Here is a 17,184-nt window from a genome sequence, read left to right on the forward strand (position 1 = left end):
TTTCTGATGATTTACCAACACAATACAGAAACAGAATTTGTCTCCCCTCTACAGAGGAACAGAGAGCAGCTATAGACAAGTAATAAATGTTTTAACTTCCCCATTCCACACTTTACTCCAAATAAAGTCTATACTTAACAGTATTGTACCAAAGTTAATTTCTCAGTTTTGATGAATGTACTATTCTTGCATAAGATGTTAACATTAGAGAAACCTGAGTAGAAGTTATATGAGAACTTTCTGTACTATTCTGCAAACTCTTAAGTCTAAAATTATTTTTAAGGAGTGGATTTATTTTATATTTTTTAAAAGACCGTGTATGTGTGTATGCGTGCGTGCGTGCGCACACGCGCGCTTAATTTTACTTGACAGAGAGAGAGAGAGCACAAGCAAGGGGAGGGTCAGAGGGAGAAGGAGAAGCAGGCTTCCAGTGAGCAGGGAGTCAAACTTGGGGCTCTATCCCAGGACCCTGGGATCATAACCTGAGCTGAAGGCAGAGGCTTAACCCACTGAGCCACCCAGGCACCCCAAAAGTGGGTTTAAACTTCACATCTTTACTATATTTATAACACCTAGACATTGAAATGAAAGCATTTTAATAAAAATTATAAATGTTTGGGGCGCCTGGGTGGCTCAGTGGGTTAAAGCCTCTGCCTTCGGCTCAGGTCATGATCCCAGGGTCCTGGGATTGAGTCCTGCATCGGGCTCTCTGCTCAGGAGGGAGCCTGCTTCCCGCCCCCCTCTGCCTGCCTCTCTGCCCACTCCTGATCTCTAACAAATAAATAAATTTCTAAAAAATATATATAAATATTATAGAATTTTAAAATTTTATATTTAAATTTTATATGAAATAAGTTCAATAATAATGAACTTAAGCAGTTTATCCTAGCATTAAAAAATCATCAGAGAATATATTATCACTTTATTTGTAATCAATTCTAATATGACTTCTTTTGTTTTATTATTTGATTCCTGGGAGGAATAACAAAGTAAATTCCCAGAGAAACCACAGAAAAACCATAGCTCTATTAGATAATTCCACCAAAAAAAGAAAAGAATAATTTAATCAAAGAGAAAGAAATGTACATTAAATGAGCAAAGGAGATAAAACAGAACTAGGTGAGGTATAATTTGTTGCATTATCTAACAATTTTACTGAGTGTTATCAAATAAGAAGGGAGTAAGCCCTTATTTTAAAGCACCCTGCTATCTAAAGGATTCAAATGAATTTCCTAATTATCTCGCTGTGAATATAGTGGTGTACACAGAACACAGAAGACCATATGTGGATGGGAAAGGAGGAATGGGTGGAAAAGATAGGTAACCAGGATGGTTAAATTTGTCAACTTGACTCGGCTAAGGGATGCTCAGACAGCTGGTAAAACATTACTTCCAGGTGTGAAGATGTTCCCAGAAAAAATTAATATTTCTATCCGAAGACTAAGTAAAGAATATCCACCATAATGGGAACAGAGATCCTACTGGGGAAAGCATCATCCAGTCCATGAGGGCCTGAATAGAACAAAAATGCAAAGGACAAATTCAACTGAGCTGGAACACTGTAACTCTGGGTTTTGGGGCCTTGGTACTCTAGGATTGCCACCAGCAGCTTCCTAGTTTCCAGGCCTTTGGATTCAGTCTAAATTATACTCCCAGCTTTCCTAGTTTTACAGCTTGTAGAGATTGTGCAATTTCTCAGACTTGATAACCATGTGAGCCAACCTTTATAATAAACCTCCTCTAGTATTTATCTCTATATATGCTCTAGGTTCTGTTTCTCTGGAGAACCCTAATACAGTATTACTACTGCTTTTACCTAGTCTTTTCTGAATAATAATTAAAATATAATTTATGATTACAGGGCGCCTGGGTGGCTCAGTTGGTAAAGGAACTGCCTTTGGCTTAGGTCATGATCCCGGAGTCCCAGGATTGAGTCCTGCATCAGGTTCCCAGCTCCTTGGGGAGTCTGTTTCTCTCTCTGACCTTCTCTCCTCTCATGCTCTCTTTCTCAAATAAAATCTTTAAAAAAATAATTTGTGATTACAGTTTTATTGTAGAGGACTCTTGACATACACAGTTCTTTCAATTTCTGAAAAGCTGATAATGGCATACCATCCAACTAAATTATTACAACGATCATAAACTATGTGTAATTAGGCCCATTCACTACTAAAGCCCTAATTTTATTATTCCAAAAAGTTATGGTTCTGTAGACTTGGCAAAAACACTTATATGAGATACCAGAGAGCTAGCTCACTCTCTACTCAAGCCTTGGTGAGGACACAGATAAGCCACAAGAGTCTTCAGAAACCAACTATGCTGGTACCCTGATGTTCTAGTTCTAGTTTCCCAACCTGTGAAAAAATAAATTTCTTCTGTTTAAGCTATTCCCTGTATACTATTGTTATGGTAGCCCAAGATAAGACAACATGTCTTGGGAATAGCCTATTAAAAAAAGCAGAATCTAACTGTAATCATTATTAAAACAATAATATTTAAAAATACTATAGCCTAAAGATAATCAAATACTGTGTTTTCTATTCAATTTTGCAGTGAACCTAAAATTACTCTAAAAAAACGGTATATTCTAGGGCACCTGAATGGCTCAGTTGGTTAGGCAACTGCCTTTGGCTCATGATGCTGGAGTCCCAGGATGGAGTATGGCATCAGGCTCCCTGCTCAGCAGGGAGTCTGGTTCTCCCTCTGACCCTCTCCGTTCTCGGGCTCTCTTTCTCTCTCTCAAATAAAAAAAATTTTTTTACTTAAAAAAATAAAATATCGGGAGCCTGGGTGGCTCAGTGGGTTAAAGCCTCTGCCTTCGGCTCAGGTCATGATCCCAGGATCCTGGAATCGAGCCCCGCATCGGGATCTCTGCTCAGCAGGGAGCCTGCTTCCCTTCCTCTCTCTCTGGCTGCCTCTCTGCCTACCTGTGATCTCTGTCTGTCAAATAAATAAATAAATAATCTTTAAATAAAATAAAATACCAGTATATTCTTAAAAAATTTTTTAAAGATTTTAGTTATTTATTTGACAGAGAGAGAGAAAGAGCACAAGGAGGTGGAGCAGCAGGCAGAGGGAGAGGGAGAAGCCCGATATGGGGCTCGATCGCAGGATCTAGAGATCTTGACCTAAGCCAAAGGCAGATGACCATATGAACCACCCAGGTGTGCCCCCCCAATTTTTTAAATAAATGATAAAGAACAGGGAGATTATGAGTTGCCATAGCTGTAAAGTTCATAGTGAATCACAGTATGTATTAAAAACCTGTTTTTAATACATGGTCCATGAGGCAAATGGGGTTTGTTGGTTGTCTACATTGAAAGTTCCATTACCTATATAACCAGGAAACTGTATTTTTGAGCTCACTCAACATATTACAAAACTGACAGAAGTAGAATGACTGATGACAAATTCGTATTAAATTTCTTTTGTTCTCCAAGTTTCCCCTTGATATTTATAAATTTCACAAACTTGGCAACGATAAAGGAAATGTTAAAACAATTAGGTTCACTCATATAACACTGCAATATTTACTACTTTGGGGCTGCAGTAATGTGTCCATGGATACATTTAACAAAACTGTAACTAAGGTGTAGTGATTTTTAAAACCTGACATAATAAACTATTCTCTAACAACAACAGTCTTTACAATATTTATTTTTATTCATTCATTTACTCATTCATTTATTTAGTAGCCTCTATGCCCAGTGTAGAGCCCAACAAGGGATTTGAACTTGAGACCCTGAGATCAAGATCTGAACTGAGATCAAGAGTCAAACACTCAACCAACTGAGCCACCCAGGTGCCCCTAATACATACATACATACATACACGTATGTATGTATGTATGTTTGTATACATATATACACACATATTATATGTATATAATGGTATATGTATATGATTTATACATATATATAAATTAATTTAAAATTCTATTTATTTGTCAGAGGGAGAGGGAGAGAGACAGCGCATACAAGCAGGGGAAGCTGCAGGCAGAGGGAGAAGCAGGCTCCCAGATGAGCAAGGAGCCTGATGCGGGGCTCGACCCCAGGACACTGTGATCACAACCTGAGCCAAAGGCAGCAGCTTAACAGACTGAGCCACCCAGGAGTCCCCCCACCCTACAATACTTATTTTTAATGCCCATGAAGTTAATATATCAAAAACTTTTTTAAAATAAAGATTTTATTTATTTATTAGAGAGAAACAGAGAGCAGAAGTAGGGGAAGCGGAAGGCAGAGGGAGAAGCAGGCTCCACGCTGAGCAGAGAGCCCGATGCAGAACATCCCAGGACCTTGGGATCATGACCTAAATTGAAGGCAGATGCTTAGCCAGTTGAGCCACCCAGGAGCCCCTATCAAAAACTCTTTCATCAAGTCCCTTTTTCTGGAATTTGAGTAGTCTGCTTTTGTTTTCTGATTCGATTGTTTCATTGTCCCCCCTCCCCTGCAGTTCTATTATAAGTAACTCCACAGTAAACGTTTCGGTGATGAGAGCAATTTGACACTGAGATCCACTATGTGTCCACCTTAAGTAGACAACACAGGTGGGTGAGTAGAGAACCACCACCAAGAATATCCCTTCGGCCAAAACGCAAGAGTCCTATTCTCTAGAAGCACAAATACTGATATAGGCCCTCAAAAAGCTCAATTCTGGGGAGCCTGGGTAGTGCAGCTGGTTAAGTGTCTGACTTTGAGGTTAGGCTCAGGTCATGACCTCAGGGTTGTGAAACTGAGCACCCCCTCAGGTTCCATGATTAGCATGGACTCTACCTGAGATTCTCTCTCCCTCTCACTCTGCCCTTCCCACTCATGTGTGCTCTCTCTCGCTCTAAAAAAAAGTTCAATTCTGATTCCATTTCTAAATGTAGCAAAGATAACTTATGTGAGAAGAGTCTCATGACCACCAGGACTACCTCAAATTAAATTCCTAACTGACTTATCACTTCTTTTAAAAGAAAACTTTTATAGCATGGAAAATAAAAATGACTATTTGTAAGATATGTATGCATTATTTTACCACCAAAAATATTTTTATGAATATGAAAAATACTTTTAAATAATGATCCAATGCTAAATATTAAAGAGACAGAACTAAATTGCCTACCTTAATAGTGTGAAAATAGGGGCACCTGGGTGGCTCAGTGGGTTAAGCCACTGCCTTCGGCTCAGGTCATGATCCCAGGATCCTGGGATTGAGTCCCACATTGGGCTCTCTGCTTTGGCAGGGAGCCTGCTTCCCCCTCTCTCTCTTTGCCTGCCTCTCTGCCTACTTGTGCTCTCTGTCAAATGAATAAATAAAATCTTAAAAAAAAAAAAGTGTGAAAATAGTGGAAAGGTGAGTTCAGTGACATTTTATTCCTTCAGTTTTCAATTCCTTTCCTTGTTTTTTGTTTCTTGTATGAGAGGGGTTTGGGAATTAGATAACTTGAGATGGAAACAAGTGAATATACCGCTTTAAGGTAAATTAGTTCTCAATAGCAAAACAAAAGCTTATTTTCTCACTTCTCTCTTGCTATCTAAAATCTATCTATAGGGGCGCCCGGGTGGCTCATTGGGTTAAAGCCTCTGCCTTCAGCTCGGGTCATGATCCCGGGGTTCTGGGATCGAGCCCCGCATCGGACTCTCTGCTCTGCGGACAGCCTGCTTCCTCCTCTCTCTCTCTGCCTGCCTCTCTGCCTACTTGTGATCTCTGTCAAATAAATAAATAAAATCTTTAAAAAAAAAAAATCTATCTATAAATAAATAAAATATATATGTATATACATACATATATATATTACATGGACAGAGGCACAAAAGCATTTCTATGTGTATTGAACTCACTTTGAATTTATGAAACAGCAAATTGCTTCCACGTCTCTCTCCTACAACGGGTAACTTAGTTATACAGATAATATAAGGTAATTACTACTGTTTATTCATATTATGATTATGTCAAATACTAAAGATACTATTACAATATTCTGGGAGCTTATTTCTGGAAATGTAACCACATATCACCTTTTGAACACCAGTTTGTTCTGTTTAAAGAAGAAAAGAGGGGTGCCTGGGTGACTCAGTCAAACATCTCATTCTTAATTTCAGTCAAGATCTCAGGGTTGGGGCACCTGGATGGCTCAGTGGGTTAAAGCCTCTGCCTTTGGCTCGGGTCGTGATCCCAGGCTCTTGGGATCGAGTCCCACATCAGACTCTGCTAGGCGGGAAGCCTGCTTCCTCCTCTCTCTCTCCCTCTGCCTGCCTCTCTGCCTACTTGTGAACTGTCAAATAAATAAATAAATAAAATCTTAAAAAAAAAAAATCTCAGGGTTGTCAGATTGAGCCCCACGTGGGGCTCCTCGCTGGCAAGGAGTCTGCTTAAGATTGTATGTCTCCCTCTACCCCTCCTGGCTTCTAAAAAAAAGCGGGGGAGGTACCTGGGTGACTCAGTCAGTTAAAGCGACTGACTTTTGATTTCAGCTCAGGTCACGATCTCAGGGTTGGGGGACTGAGCCCTGTATCAGGTTCCATACTCAGCTGGGAGTCTGCTGGGATTCTCTCTCTCCCTCTGCCACTTCCCAAACCAACCCCCAACACAGATTCTCTCTCTCTCAAATAAATAATAAATAAATAGAAAAGGGCGGGGGGGAAGTGAAGATATACACTTCAAAGAAAAAGCAAGTTGTGAAAAACACTAAGGCTGCTCCAGTGTGCTAATTTATACAGATGGAGATCCAAATTCAGGACTCTAGAGAAAGTTCTTCATTACTTGCATACAAGCGAATCAAAGACGACGCTGCTCTGTTTTTAGTGCAAAGGAGCCTCCCAATATACACCAGGCCAATAAAAGGAACTACATAACTAATGCTGCAAATTTTAAAAATCAATTTTCTGTTTGGGCCACAGCTTCAATAAAATGAAACCACCTCAGAGCCTTATTACAATGAAAAATATTACAGAATGGTAAAGGAGTGGACTCTAAGGATATTTTACAGGATCCTGACATAAGTATCCTGAGAAACAAAATGCATCATTCTACCATCCTTACAGATTAGCCCAAGGCTAAGTACATTTCATCAACAAAACTAGAAATGATTCCCTCAGGCTGTGAATTTGTCCAAGAGAAAAACCTCACCTTGGATTCATTCTCAGATTCTCAACTGTTCTGCAGCAATTCCTAAAAGTAGGCCAGTCCAAACATAGTAGGATAAATTCCCCTAAAGTGCTAAATTTCTGATCATGGCAACAGGTGACCATAACTGTGATGCTAGAGGATAGGTACACAAATTAATTTGTATGACTTAATATACTAATTTTTCTTAAATGCAAGTCTTAACACTAGGCTTTATAATTCCAGCAATAAGGAACAAAGGTTTAAAACTGTATTGTTAAATATAACATACACTGGTAAGATAAAACTACCCTCAATTTTGAACAATTAAACTAGAGATTACTAAAAGTGGGGAACCATGAATACTCCCTTGTGGCTACAGACTAACCACAGCATATGGAGATATAAAGGTTATTTTAAAGGACTGTATCTAAAAAGTAAATCTTCAGAGAAATTCACATCATATGTCTCTTACCTCATAAATGTTGGGGTGCCACATTTTGGTCAAGAATCTGAAGGTAGGTGGTGAATATGGGTAGTCAATAGGAAATTTAATATGCGCCTGAAAAGAGAAAAAATGAAATGCTAATAAATCAGACTACAGGTTTTTCACGCCTAATAATTCACCTTACTATATCCCAGTGAAACAAAACTCCTTTCTACAGAATAGATTCTTAGGATTAACAACTGCTCATATGTATTTTGTTAGCCCCAATGTCAGAGTTATTAGCACATTCTTACAAATATTTATATTTATATGAGCTTATGTTAATCACCAAAATTCAAAAGCCATTCAATTTTTAATTAAACTCATATGAGTGAAGAACAGTATAGGTAAAGATGTGTTGCACTAATTTTACTGCACTTTATCACAAAAAATAATTAACACAACCTTATAAAGGTACATAATACAGAACAAAGATAATTTTTAACTCACCTAACTACCACCCAGAAATAATAAATGCTACCATTTTTTTTGATCATGCATTATCCTTTATTAACATAAATGTATTATTTGTTTCAGGGGTACAGACCTGTGATTCATCATTATTACACAACACATAGTGCTCACCTTAACACATACCCTCCCCAATGCCCCTCATCCAACCACACCACCTCTCCCGCCCTCCTCCCCTCCAGCAACCCTCAGTTTGTTTCCTGAGAGTCTCTTAAGATTTGTCTCCCTCTGGTTTTGCCTTGTTTCATTTTTTCCTTCTTTGCCTATTATCCTCTGTCTTGTTTCTCAAATTTCACGAATCAGTGAGATCATATGATAACTGTCCTTCTCTGAAATGCTACTATTTTGATACAGCTCCTTCCAGCAGTTTTTTTTGGTGTATACATGTTTATTTCCTTACCAAACTTATTTTCAAAAATTCAAATATACTGCATTTTATACTCTTCTCCTGTCTATAATCATACATTTTCCTATAAAACGGTCTCTGAATACATAGCTGGTAGTGACTATGTAACGTTCCATTATATGAATATATAGACAAATCATTTTAAAAAATGATTTCTGTATTTTGAAACACTTAGGTTGTTTTCACTCTTTTGCTATTATAAATAACTGCAGTGACTGTCCTTGGCAGTACCCCATACTTCAAATACGAAAAACCCAAAAAGATCCTCATCTAACAGTATACTAAAAGAGCCTGTGGAAGAGACAGAAAGGACAAGCTAAGAGTAAATAAGTTAAAACCAACATGGCATGTCAAGACACTTAAAATTTCTTTCTTCAATAAAAGCAATGAGAAAATTGGCAAGAATTTAAAGGTCTGTAGGAATTCAAAGAGCATCTATTTAAGAAAAAGAGCTAACCCTCAATAAGAACAGTGAACATTGTGGTGTTTTAACTTGCCCTAGTCCCATGCCTGCCCTCCAGAGCTATGGTAACCTTAAAACTAACAAAGCACATTCAAAGTGAAGACAAGCAGCCACACGTACTGAAATTTCTTCAAAGCCTTAATCTCCAAGAAATGTCACTTATCTGACCTTTTTAATGGTTCCCTAGAAAAATTCACTTGCAAGATTGTCTATATTTGACCTGATCTGTAGCTTGGACGGCGTGAAAATAATTTTCTTTGGGTGTGTTTGTTGACAACGATAGACGAATACTGAACTTCAAAGCTGCCTGTTAGGCTGACAATAGACTAACCAAAAAATTTAATAAGGGCTTTGAAAAACTCTAACAAATTCTTAAAGAATCTAGAAGACTTGGCTCATGTGCAGTGCTATGCATATGCCCAGGCTATACACACGCTCAGGAAAAGTCATGAGAATTCATTAGAAGGTCCTAAACTAGTATCTTTGGCTGAACCTGAAGATCTGCACAAGGAGGAACTAAAGGCTAAGGCAGAGTTCAAAACTGCCTAGGTGAGTGTTAAGGCATGCTTCAACAGCTGCTCTACAATGCCCAGGGAACTTCTTGGTTCCAGGAAATCAAACCAAACTAAGGAAATTGCTGTTCAATCATTAGCTCATCGCTTAGCTAACCAAGTGGAGACTTTACTGGCCAAACAAGAATATAGACAAAACAGAATCAGGTCAGAAAACTAATTAAGGAAGGAAACAGTAACAAAAAAAAGTCTGTTGCCTCATTTTATTACTTAAATATCTATCTAGTTTTCAACACACTACTACAGAACATGGGGGGGGGGGGGACACCTTACAAACTATGGCCCATACACAGGGTAAAAAAACCAATCAACAGAAACTGGAAGCCCACTCCCTCTCCCAGTGCCCTTGCTTATGTTCCCTCTCCCCTTGTGTCTCTGTCAAATAAATAAATGAAAATCTTTATTATAAAAAAGAAAGAAAAGAAAAAAGAAAAAGAAACTGGAAACCCAGATACTGAATTTACCAGAGAAGCCCTTAAATCAGCTGAATTAAATGGTTAAAGAATTAAAGGAAACCATGGCTAAAGAACTAAGGAAAGTATGAGAAAAAAGATATTTCAGCATATTGCGAAAATCAATAAAGAGAAATTACAAAAATTAAACTGAACAGTTTTTTGAGGAAAAATACAAATATGATTTTGTGGGGTGCAAGAATACAATAACAACAACAAAAAGCTAGAAAGGCTACACAGTAGCTCTGAATAAGATGAAAAAAGAATCTGTGAAACTGAAGGTAGGTCAATTTAGATTATTCCATCTAAAGAAATAAAAACTGTAACTTAGAAACCAATATATGCATTACTGGGAATCCCAGCAGGAGAGGAAACAAATGTACCCCGCCCCCCGAAAAAAATCTGACAAAATAATGACCCCAAACATCCAAATTGAATGAAAGACATTAAGCCTCATAAACAAGAAGTTCAACAACTGCCAGTAGACTAAACTCAAAGAGATCCACATCTATATATATCATAAACAAACTGTTGAAAGCCGTAGACTATCTTGAAAGCAACAAGCGACACAATCAATCATACACAAAGTATCCTCAATAAGACAGTTAACTTCTAACCAGAAGCCAGAAAACAGTGCTGAAAGAACAAAATTTATCAACCAAAATTTCCATATCCATTAAAACTATTCCTCAAAAAATGAAGGTGAATTAAGACATTACTAGACAAATGAAAACTAAGAACTCATAATTAGCATACATTATAAATATTTTTGTTTTATAACTTTTTCTCCTATCTGATTTAAAAGACAATTACATACTATAATAATTATAAATCTGTTGATGGGCACATAATGTATCAAGCTATAATTTGTGTGGCTATAGGGAAGGGATCAGATCAAAGAAGCAAAATCTTCAAATTTTTATTTTTTAATTCCAGTATAACTAACATACAGTTTTATATTAGTTTCAGATGTATAACCCAGTGATTCAACAATTCTATATATTACCCAGTGCTCATCTCAGGAAGTATACTCTTAATTCCCTTCACCTTATTTCATCCAACCACGACCACCTCAGGTAACCACCAGTTTGTTCTCTACATTTAAAAGCCTATCAGTGGGTTAAAGCCTCTGCCTTCAGCTCAGGTCATGATCTCAGGATCCTGGGATCGAGCCCCACATCGGGCTCTCTGCTCAGTGGGGAGCCTGCATCCCCCGCTCTCTCTGCCTGCTCTTCTGCCTACTTGTGATCTCTGTCAAATAAATAAATAAAATCTTAAAAAAAAAAAAAAGCCTACTTTGTTTCTTAAATTCCACATATGAGTTAAATCACATGGTATTTGTCCTTCTTTGACTTATTTCACTTAGCATTATACCCTTAGATCAATCCACGTTGTTACAAATGGCAAGTTTCATTCTTTCTTATGGTTAAGTAATATTCCATTGTGTATGCGTGCGCACATGTGTGCTCATGTATATGTATATACACACACCCCACATTCTTTTTTTGTGCACATGTATATGTATATACACACATTCTCTCTCTTTTTAAAAGATCTTTATTTATTTGTGTGTGAGAGAGAGAGCGCTTATTTATTCGGGAGAGAGAGAGCGTGCACGCGCTGGAGAGAAAGGCAGAGGGAGAGGGAGAAGCGGGCTCCCCGCTGAGCAGGGAGAACCCTGCTTAACCAACTGAGCCACCCAAGCACCACACTCTCTAATATCCATTCATCTTGGATGGACACATGGGTTGCTTCCACATATGGCTACTGTAAATAATACTGCAATAAGCCCAGGGGTACATATTATTTTCTGAGTTAGTGTTCTCATAGTCTTTGGGTAAATACCCAGTGGTGGAATTATAGGATCATATGGTGATAGAATGTATTTGGGGACCTGGGTGGCTCAGTCGTTAATCATCTGCCTTTGGCTCAGGTCATGATCCGAGGATCCTGGGATCAAACCCCATATCTAGTTCCCTGCTCGGCAGAGAGTAGGCTTCTCCTTCTCTCACTCCCCCTGCTTGTGTTCCCTCACTCACTGTATCTCTGTCAAACAAATAAAATCTTAAAGAAAAAAAAAGATTTTTTTTATTTATTTGAGAGAGAGAGAGCACAAGCAGGGGGAGAGGGAGAAGTAGGCTCTCTGCAGCAGAGAGCCTAACAGAGACGTGGGGCTCAATCCCAGGACCCTGAGACCATGACCTGAGCCAAAAGGCAGACAGACGCCTAACCAACTGAGCCACCCAGGTGCCCCATTTTTAATTTTTTAAGGAACCTCCATAGTGTTTTCCACAGTGGCTGCACCAGTTTGCATTCCTATCAACAGTGCACAAAGTTTCCTTTTTCTCCATAACCTCTCAAACACTTGTTCTTTCTTGTGTCTTTGATTTTAGTCATTTTGACAGGGTGAGGTGGTATCTCATTGTGGTTTTTGGTCTGCATTTCCCTGATGATTAGTGATGCTGAACATCTTTTCATGTTCTGTTGGCCAACTTTAAGTCTAGAAGCAAAATTTTTGTATACTATTGAAATTAAGATGGTATTAAGTGATCTACTATAGTTATAAGATGTTGACTGTAGTCCCCAGGACAATCACGAGAAAGTAAGTAAAAAACTGAATATCCCTTCATGATTTAATACAAGGTAAATTCCTCAATTTGATGAAGAACATTGATTTTAAAAACCCTAACTAACATTATACTTAACAGTGAAAGACTGAATGCTTTTCTCCCAATTTCAGTAACAAGACATGGATGTCTGTTCTCTTCTGTACTTTTGTTCAGAACTACACTGAAGATACTAAGACAACTGAGCAAGGGAATGAAACAAAAGGCATCTTGGTTGAAAAGAAAGTAAAGTTATATGTATTTGCAGATGACGTGATCTTGTATATAAAATATTCAAACAAATCCACTCAAAGTTACTAGAACAAGTTAACAAGTTCAGCAAGGTTGCAAGATAAAAGATCAATAGATCAGTATCAATTATATTTCTATACGGTAGCATTTAAATAAACTGAAAAGAAATGAAGAAAATGCTATATACAATAGCATCAAAAACAATACTTTAAAAAAAATTAACAAAAGTAGCACAAAACCTATACTCTGTAAAATATAAAACACTGTTGAAAGAAATTAAAAACCCAAACAAATGGAAAGAGACTGCGTATTCATGGATTGCAAGACTTAATACTATTAATATAGCAATCCTCCCCAAACTGATCTTTAGGTTCAACATGATTTAATGGAAATTGCAGCTTCCTTCCTTATAGAAATGGAAAAGCTGGTAATAAAATTCATGTAAGGTGGTAATTCAGGGGACCCAGAATAGTCCAAAGAGTCTTGAAAAAGAACAAAGTTAGACAAGAAGAAAAAAGAGGAAGAGACTGAAAAACTCTTGTGGTAAGTTCACAATCCAGAGGCTGAAACACTGAGCCCTGAACACAGTAGAGAATGCTCTCCTCTCCCCTAACATCTTACCACCGTATTACTAAGACCTATTAACAGAGTTCCTTACATCTGGGTATATCATATCCAGCTATCCAAAAAAAAACAAAAAACAAAAACAAACAAACAAAAAAAACCCACAAGGCATACAAGAAAGAGATATAAGAAATAAATAGAATAGGGGCGCCTGGGTGGCTCAGTAGGTTAAAGCCTCTGCCTTCGGCTCGGGTCATGGTCTCAGGGTCCTGGGATCGAGCCCCGCATTGGGCTCTCAGCTCAGCAGGGCGCCTGCTTCTTCCCTCTCGCTCTGCCTGCCTCTCTGCCTACTTGTGATATCTCTATCAAATAAATAAAATATATAAAAAAAAAGAAATAGAATAATCATCACAACCAAAAATATGGCACATATTTTGGAATTATCAGACTGGGAATTTAAGACTCTGATTAATATTCTAAATAAGGATTTTAATGAATTAGGTAGGCAGCATACAAAAACAGAGAGCCAATGTAAGCAGACAGTTGGAAGTCCTAAGAAAGAACTAAAGAGAAATGCTAGAGATTAAAAAACACTGTAACAAAAATGAAGGATGCCTCTGATGAGCTTATTAAGACAGGACACAGCTGAGGAAAGAATGTCTGGGCTAGAGGTTATATCAAAAGAATTCATGAAAACTGAAAAGCAGAGAGATCAAAGACTGAAAAAACCAGAATATCCAAGGACTGTGGGACAACTACAAAAAGGTGTAACAACATGAAATAGGAATATGAGAAGGAACAAAAGACACACACCATAAAGAAAATGAAGAAAAAAAAAAACACCCACAGAATGAGAAAAAAATATATTCAAATTATTTTTCTGGTAAGGGATACGTATCTGGAATATGCAAGGAATGTTTATAATTAGAGGCGCCTGGGTGGCACAGTCAGCTAAGCATTGGACTCTTGATTTCGGCTCAGGTCACAATCTCAGGCTCATGGGATTGAGCCTTGCATCTGGCTGTGCGCTCAACAGGGGTCTGCTTGGGACTCTTTCTCCTTCTGCCACGCCCCCCACCCGGCCCCCACACTGGCTCACCCTCTCTCTTTAAAAATCTTTAAATCAGGGGCGCCTGGGTGGCTCAGTGGATTAAGCTGCTGCCTTCGCCTCGGGTCATGATCTCAGGGTCCTGGGATCGAGCCCCGCATCGGGCTCTCTGCTCCGCAGGGAGCCTGCTTCCTCCTCTCTCTCTGCCTGCCTCTCTGCCTACTTGTGATCTCTCTGTCAAATAAATAAATAAAATCTTAAAAAAAAAAAATCTTTAAATCAGAGACACCTGGGTAGCTTAGTCATTAAGCATCTGCCTTCCACTCAAGTCATGATCCCAGGGTCTGGGATCAAGCCCTGATGCAGAGGGAAGCCTATTTCTCCCAATCCCACTCCCCCTGCTGCATTCCCTCTCTTGCTCTCTCCCTCTTTCTCTATTTAAAGAAAAAGAATGTTTACAACTAAACAATAAAGAAGAATACAAGTATCCTTTGCTTTTCCAGAAGTTCAGATCACACCACTTTTCTTTCATAAAAGAACATTAGTACCTGTTTTCACTAACAGAAAAAAAATGCACTGAAGAGGATTTTCACTTCTGTGAAAGAAACACAAAAAGTGAAAATGGAATTCAATGTTTGTTTTGCAGCAAGCTGTTAATAGAAGCAGTGTACATACACCCTGAGCAACAAATGTAAGCACTGCCAAGCTCCTTCGGCAACTCACCGCCATAGCTTTGAACTGTGTCTGTGAGCATCTGAGCTTTACCTGGATTTATTTTGTATATCTGTTAGCAAGATATGCCCTAAAGTATTAGAAAAGCCTAACAAGTTATGTTTTGGGTTGAGGAACACTCAAATTTTTTATAAGCCAAACACTTTGGCTTATAAAGTTTGTTGTTTTGTTCTTTTTTTTAAGATTTTATTTATTATTTGACAGAGAGTACAAGCAGGGAAGCAGCAGAGGGAGAGAGGGAAGCAGGCTCCCCTCTGAGTAGGGAAGCCTGATGTGGAGCTTGATCCCAAGACCCTGAGTTCATGACCTGGAGCTGAAGGCAGATGCTTAAGTGACTGAGCCACCTGGGCATCCCTTATAAAAGTTTTCATAGGAACACTCTACTTTCAAAGAACAAGGGGAACCTGTAACTCGATTGAAAAAAACGGGCAGAGCGCCTGGGTGGCTCAGTGGGTTGAGCCGCTGCCTTCGGCTCAGGTCATGATCTCGGGGTCCTGGGATCGAGTCCCGCATCCGGCTCTCTGCTCGGCAGCGAGCCTGCTTCCGTCGCTCTCTCTCTGCCTGCCTGTCTACTTGTGATTTCTGTCAAATAAATAAATAAAATCTAAAAAAAAAGAAAAGAAAAAAACAGGCAAAGCATGTCAATAAACATTTCCCAGAAAAGATAAACAATGGCCAATAAGAATAAGAAAAGATGCTCAACATCATTAGCCTCAGGGAAATGCATATCAAAAGATAATGAGATACCACTTCAAATCCACTAGGATGGGTATAAAGACAGCAAAAACAGTTCTAAGAGGGAAGTTTATAGCAATACAGACTTATCTCAAGAAATCTCAAATAAACAATCTAAACTTGCACCTAAAGGAACTAGAAACAGAAGAATAAACAAACCCAAGGTTAGTAAAAGGAAGGAAATAATAAAGATCAGAGTGCAAGAAAGTAAAATACAGACTAAAAACAATAAAAAAGACTAATGAAACTAAGAGCTTATTCTTTGAAAAGATGAACACAACTGATAAACCTCTAGCCAGAGTCATCAAAAAGAGAAAAATCACAAATAAATTCGGAAATGAAATGGAAGTTATAACTAATACCACAGAAAGCCAATCTTAAGAGACTACTATAAATAATTATATGTCAACAAACTGGGTAACCTAAAAGGAATGGATAAATTCCTAGAAACATACAATCTTCCAAAACTAAATCAAGAAGAAACAGAAAATCTGAACAGGGGCATGTGGGTGGCTCAGTTGTTATTAAGCGGCAACCTTTGGCTCAGGTCATGATCCCAGGGTCCTGGGACTGAGCCCTGCATTGGGCTCCCCGCTTGATGGGGAGCCTGCTTCTCCCTCTGCCTGCTGCTTCCTCTACTTATGCTGTCTCTCTCTGTCAAATAAATAAAATCTTTTAAAGAAAGAAAAAAATGAACAGACCAATTACTAGTAATGAAATTGAATCAGTTATCAAAAAATTACCAAAAAATAAATGTCTAGGACCAGGTGGATTCACAGGCAAATTCTACCAAACATTTTAGAGTTAATACCTACTCTCTTCAAACTATTCCAAAAATAGAAGGAAAGCTTCCAAATACATTCTACAAGGCCAGAATTATCCCGATACCCAAACCAGACAGAGAGAGCACCCAAAAAAAGAGAAAATTATAGTCAATATCCCTGACAAACATAGATGCAAAGACCTGCAATAAAATGTTAGCAAAGCAAATTCAACAATACACTGAAAGGCTCATATACACCATGATCAATGTGGATTCATTCCAGGGATGCAAGGATGGTTAAACATCTGCAAATAAAGCAACAAGGATACACATTAACAAAATGAAGGACAAATGATATATTCATTTCAAAAGAAGCAGAAAGAGCATTTCATAAAATGTGACACCCATTTATGATAAAAACTCTTAACCAAGTGAGTAGAGAGAGAACACATCACAACATAATAAAGGCCATATGTAACGAAGCTACAGGTAACATCATAGTTAATCGTGAAAAGCTGGAAACTTTTCCTCTAGGATGAGA

The 17,184-nt window shown here is 38.3% G+C and overlaps 1 protein-coding gene across 2 annotated transcripts in view; it reads right to left on the bottom strand.

Annotated features, from left to right (window-relative positions):
- Positions 1 to 17,184, bottom strand: part of UBE2R2 (ubiquitin conjugating enzyme E2 R2) — a 122,201-nt gene that overhangs the window by 28,851 nt on the left and 76,166 nt on the right. For both annotated transcript variants that reach the window (XM_046022876.1, XM_046022875.1), the window contains exon 2: positions 7,568 to 7,654. In XM_046022876.1, coding sequence (XP_045878832.1) covers positions 7,568 to 7,654 — 87 coding nt within the window. The remainder of the gene's footprint in view (positions 1 to 7,567; positions 7,655 to 17,184) is intronic.

The sequence above is a fragment of the Meles meles genome, chromosome 11 (genome assembly GCF_922984935.1).
Source record: "Meles meles chromosome 11, mMelMel3.1 paternal haplotype, whole genome shotgun sequence".
Classification (NCBI taxonomy): Eukaryota; Metazoa; Chordata; class Mammalia; order Carnivora; family Mustelidae; genus Meles; species Meles meles.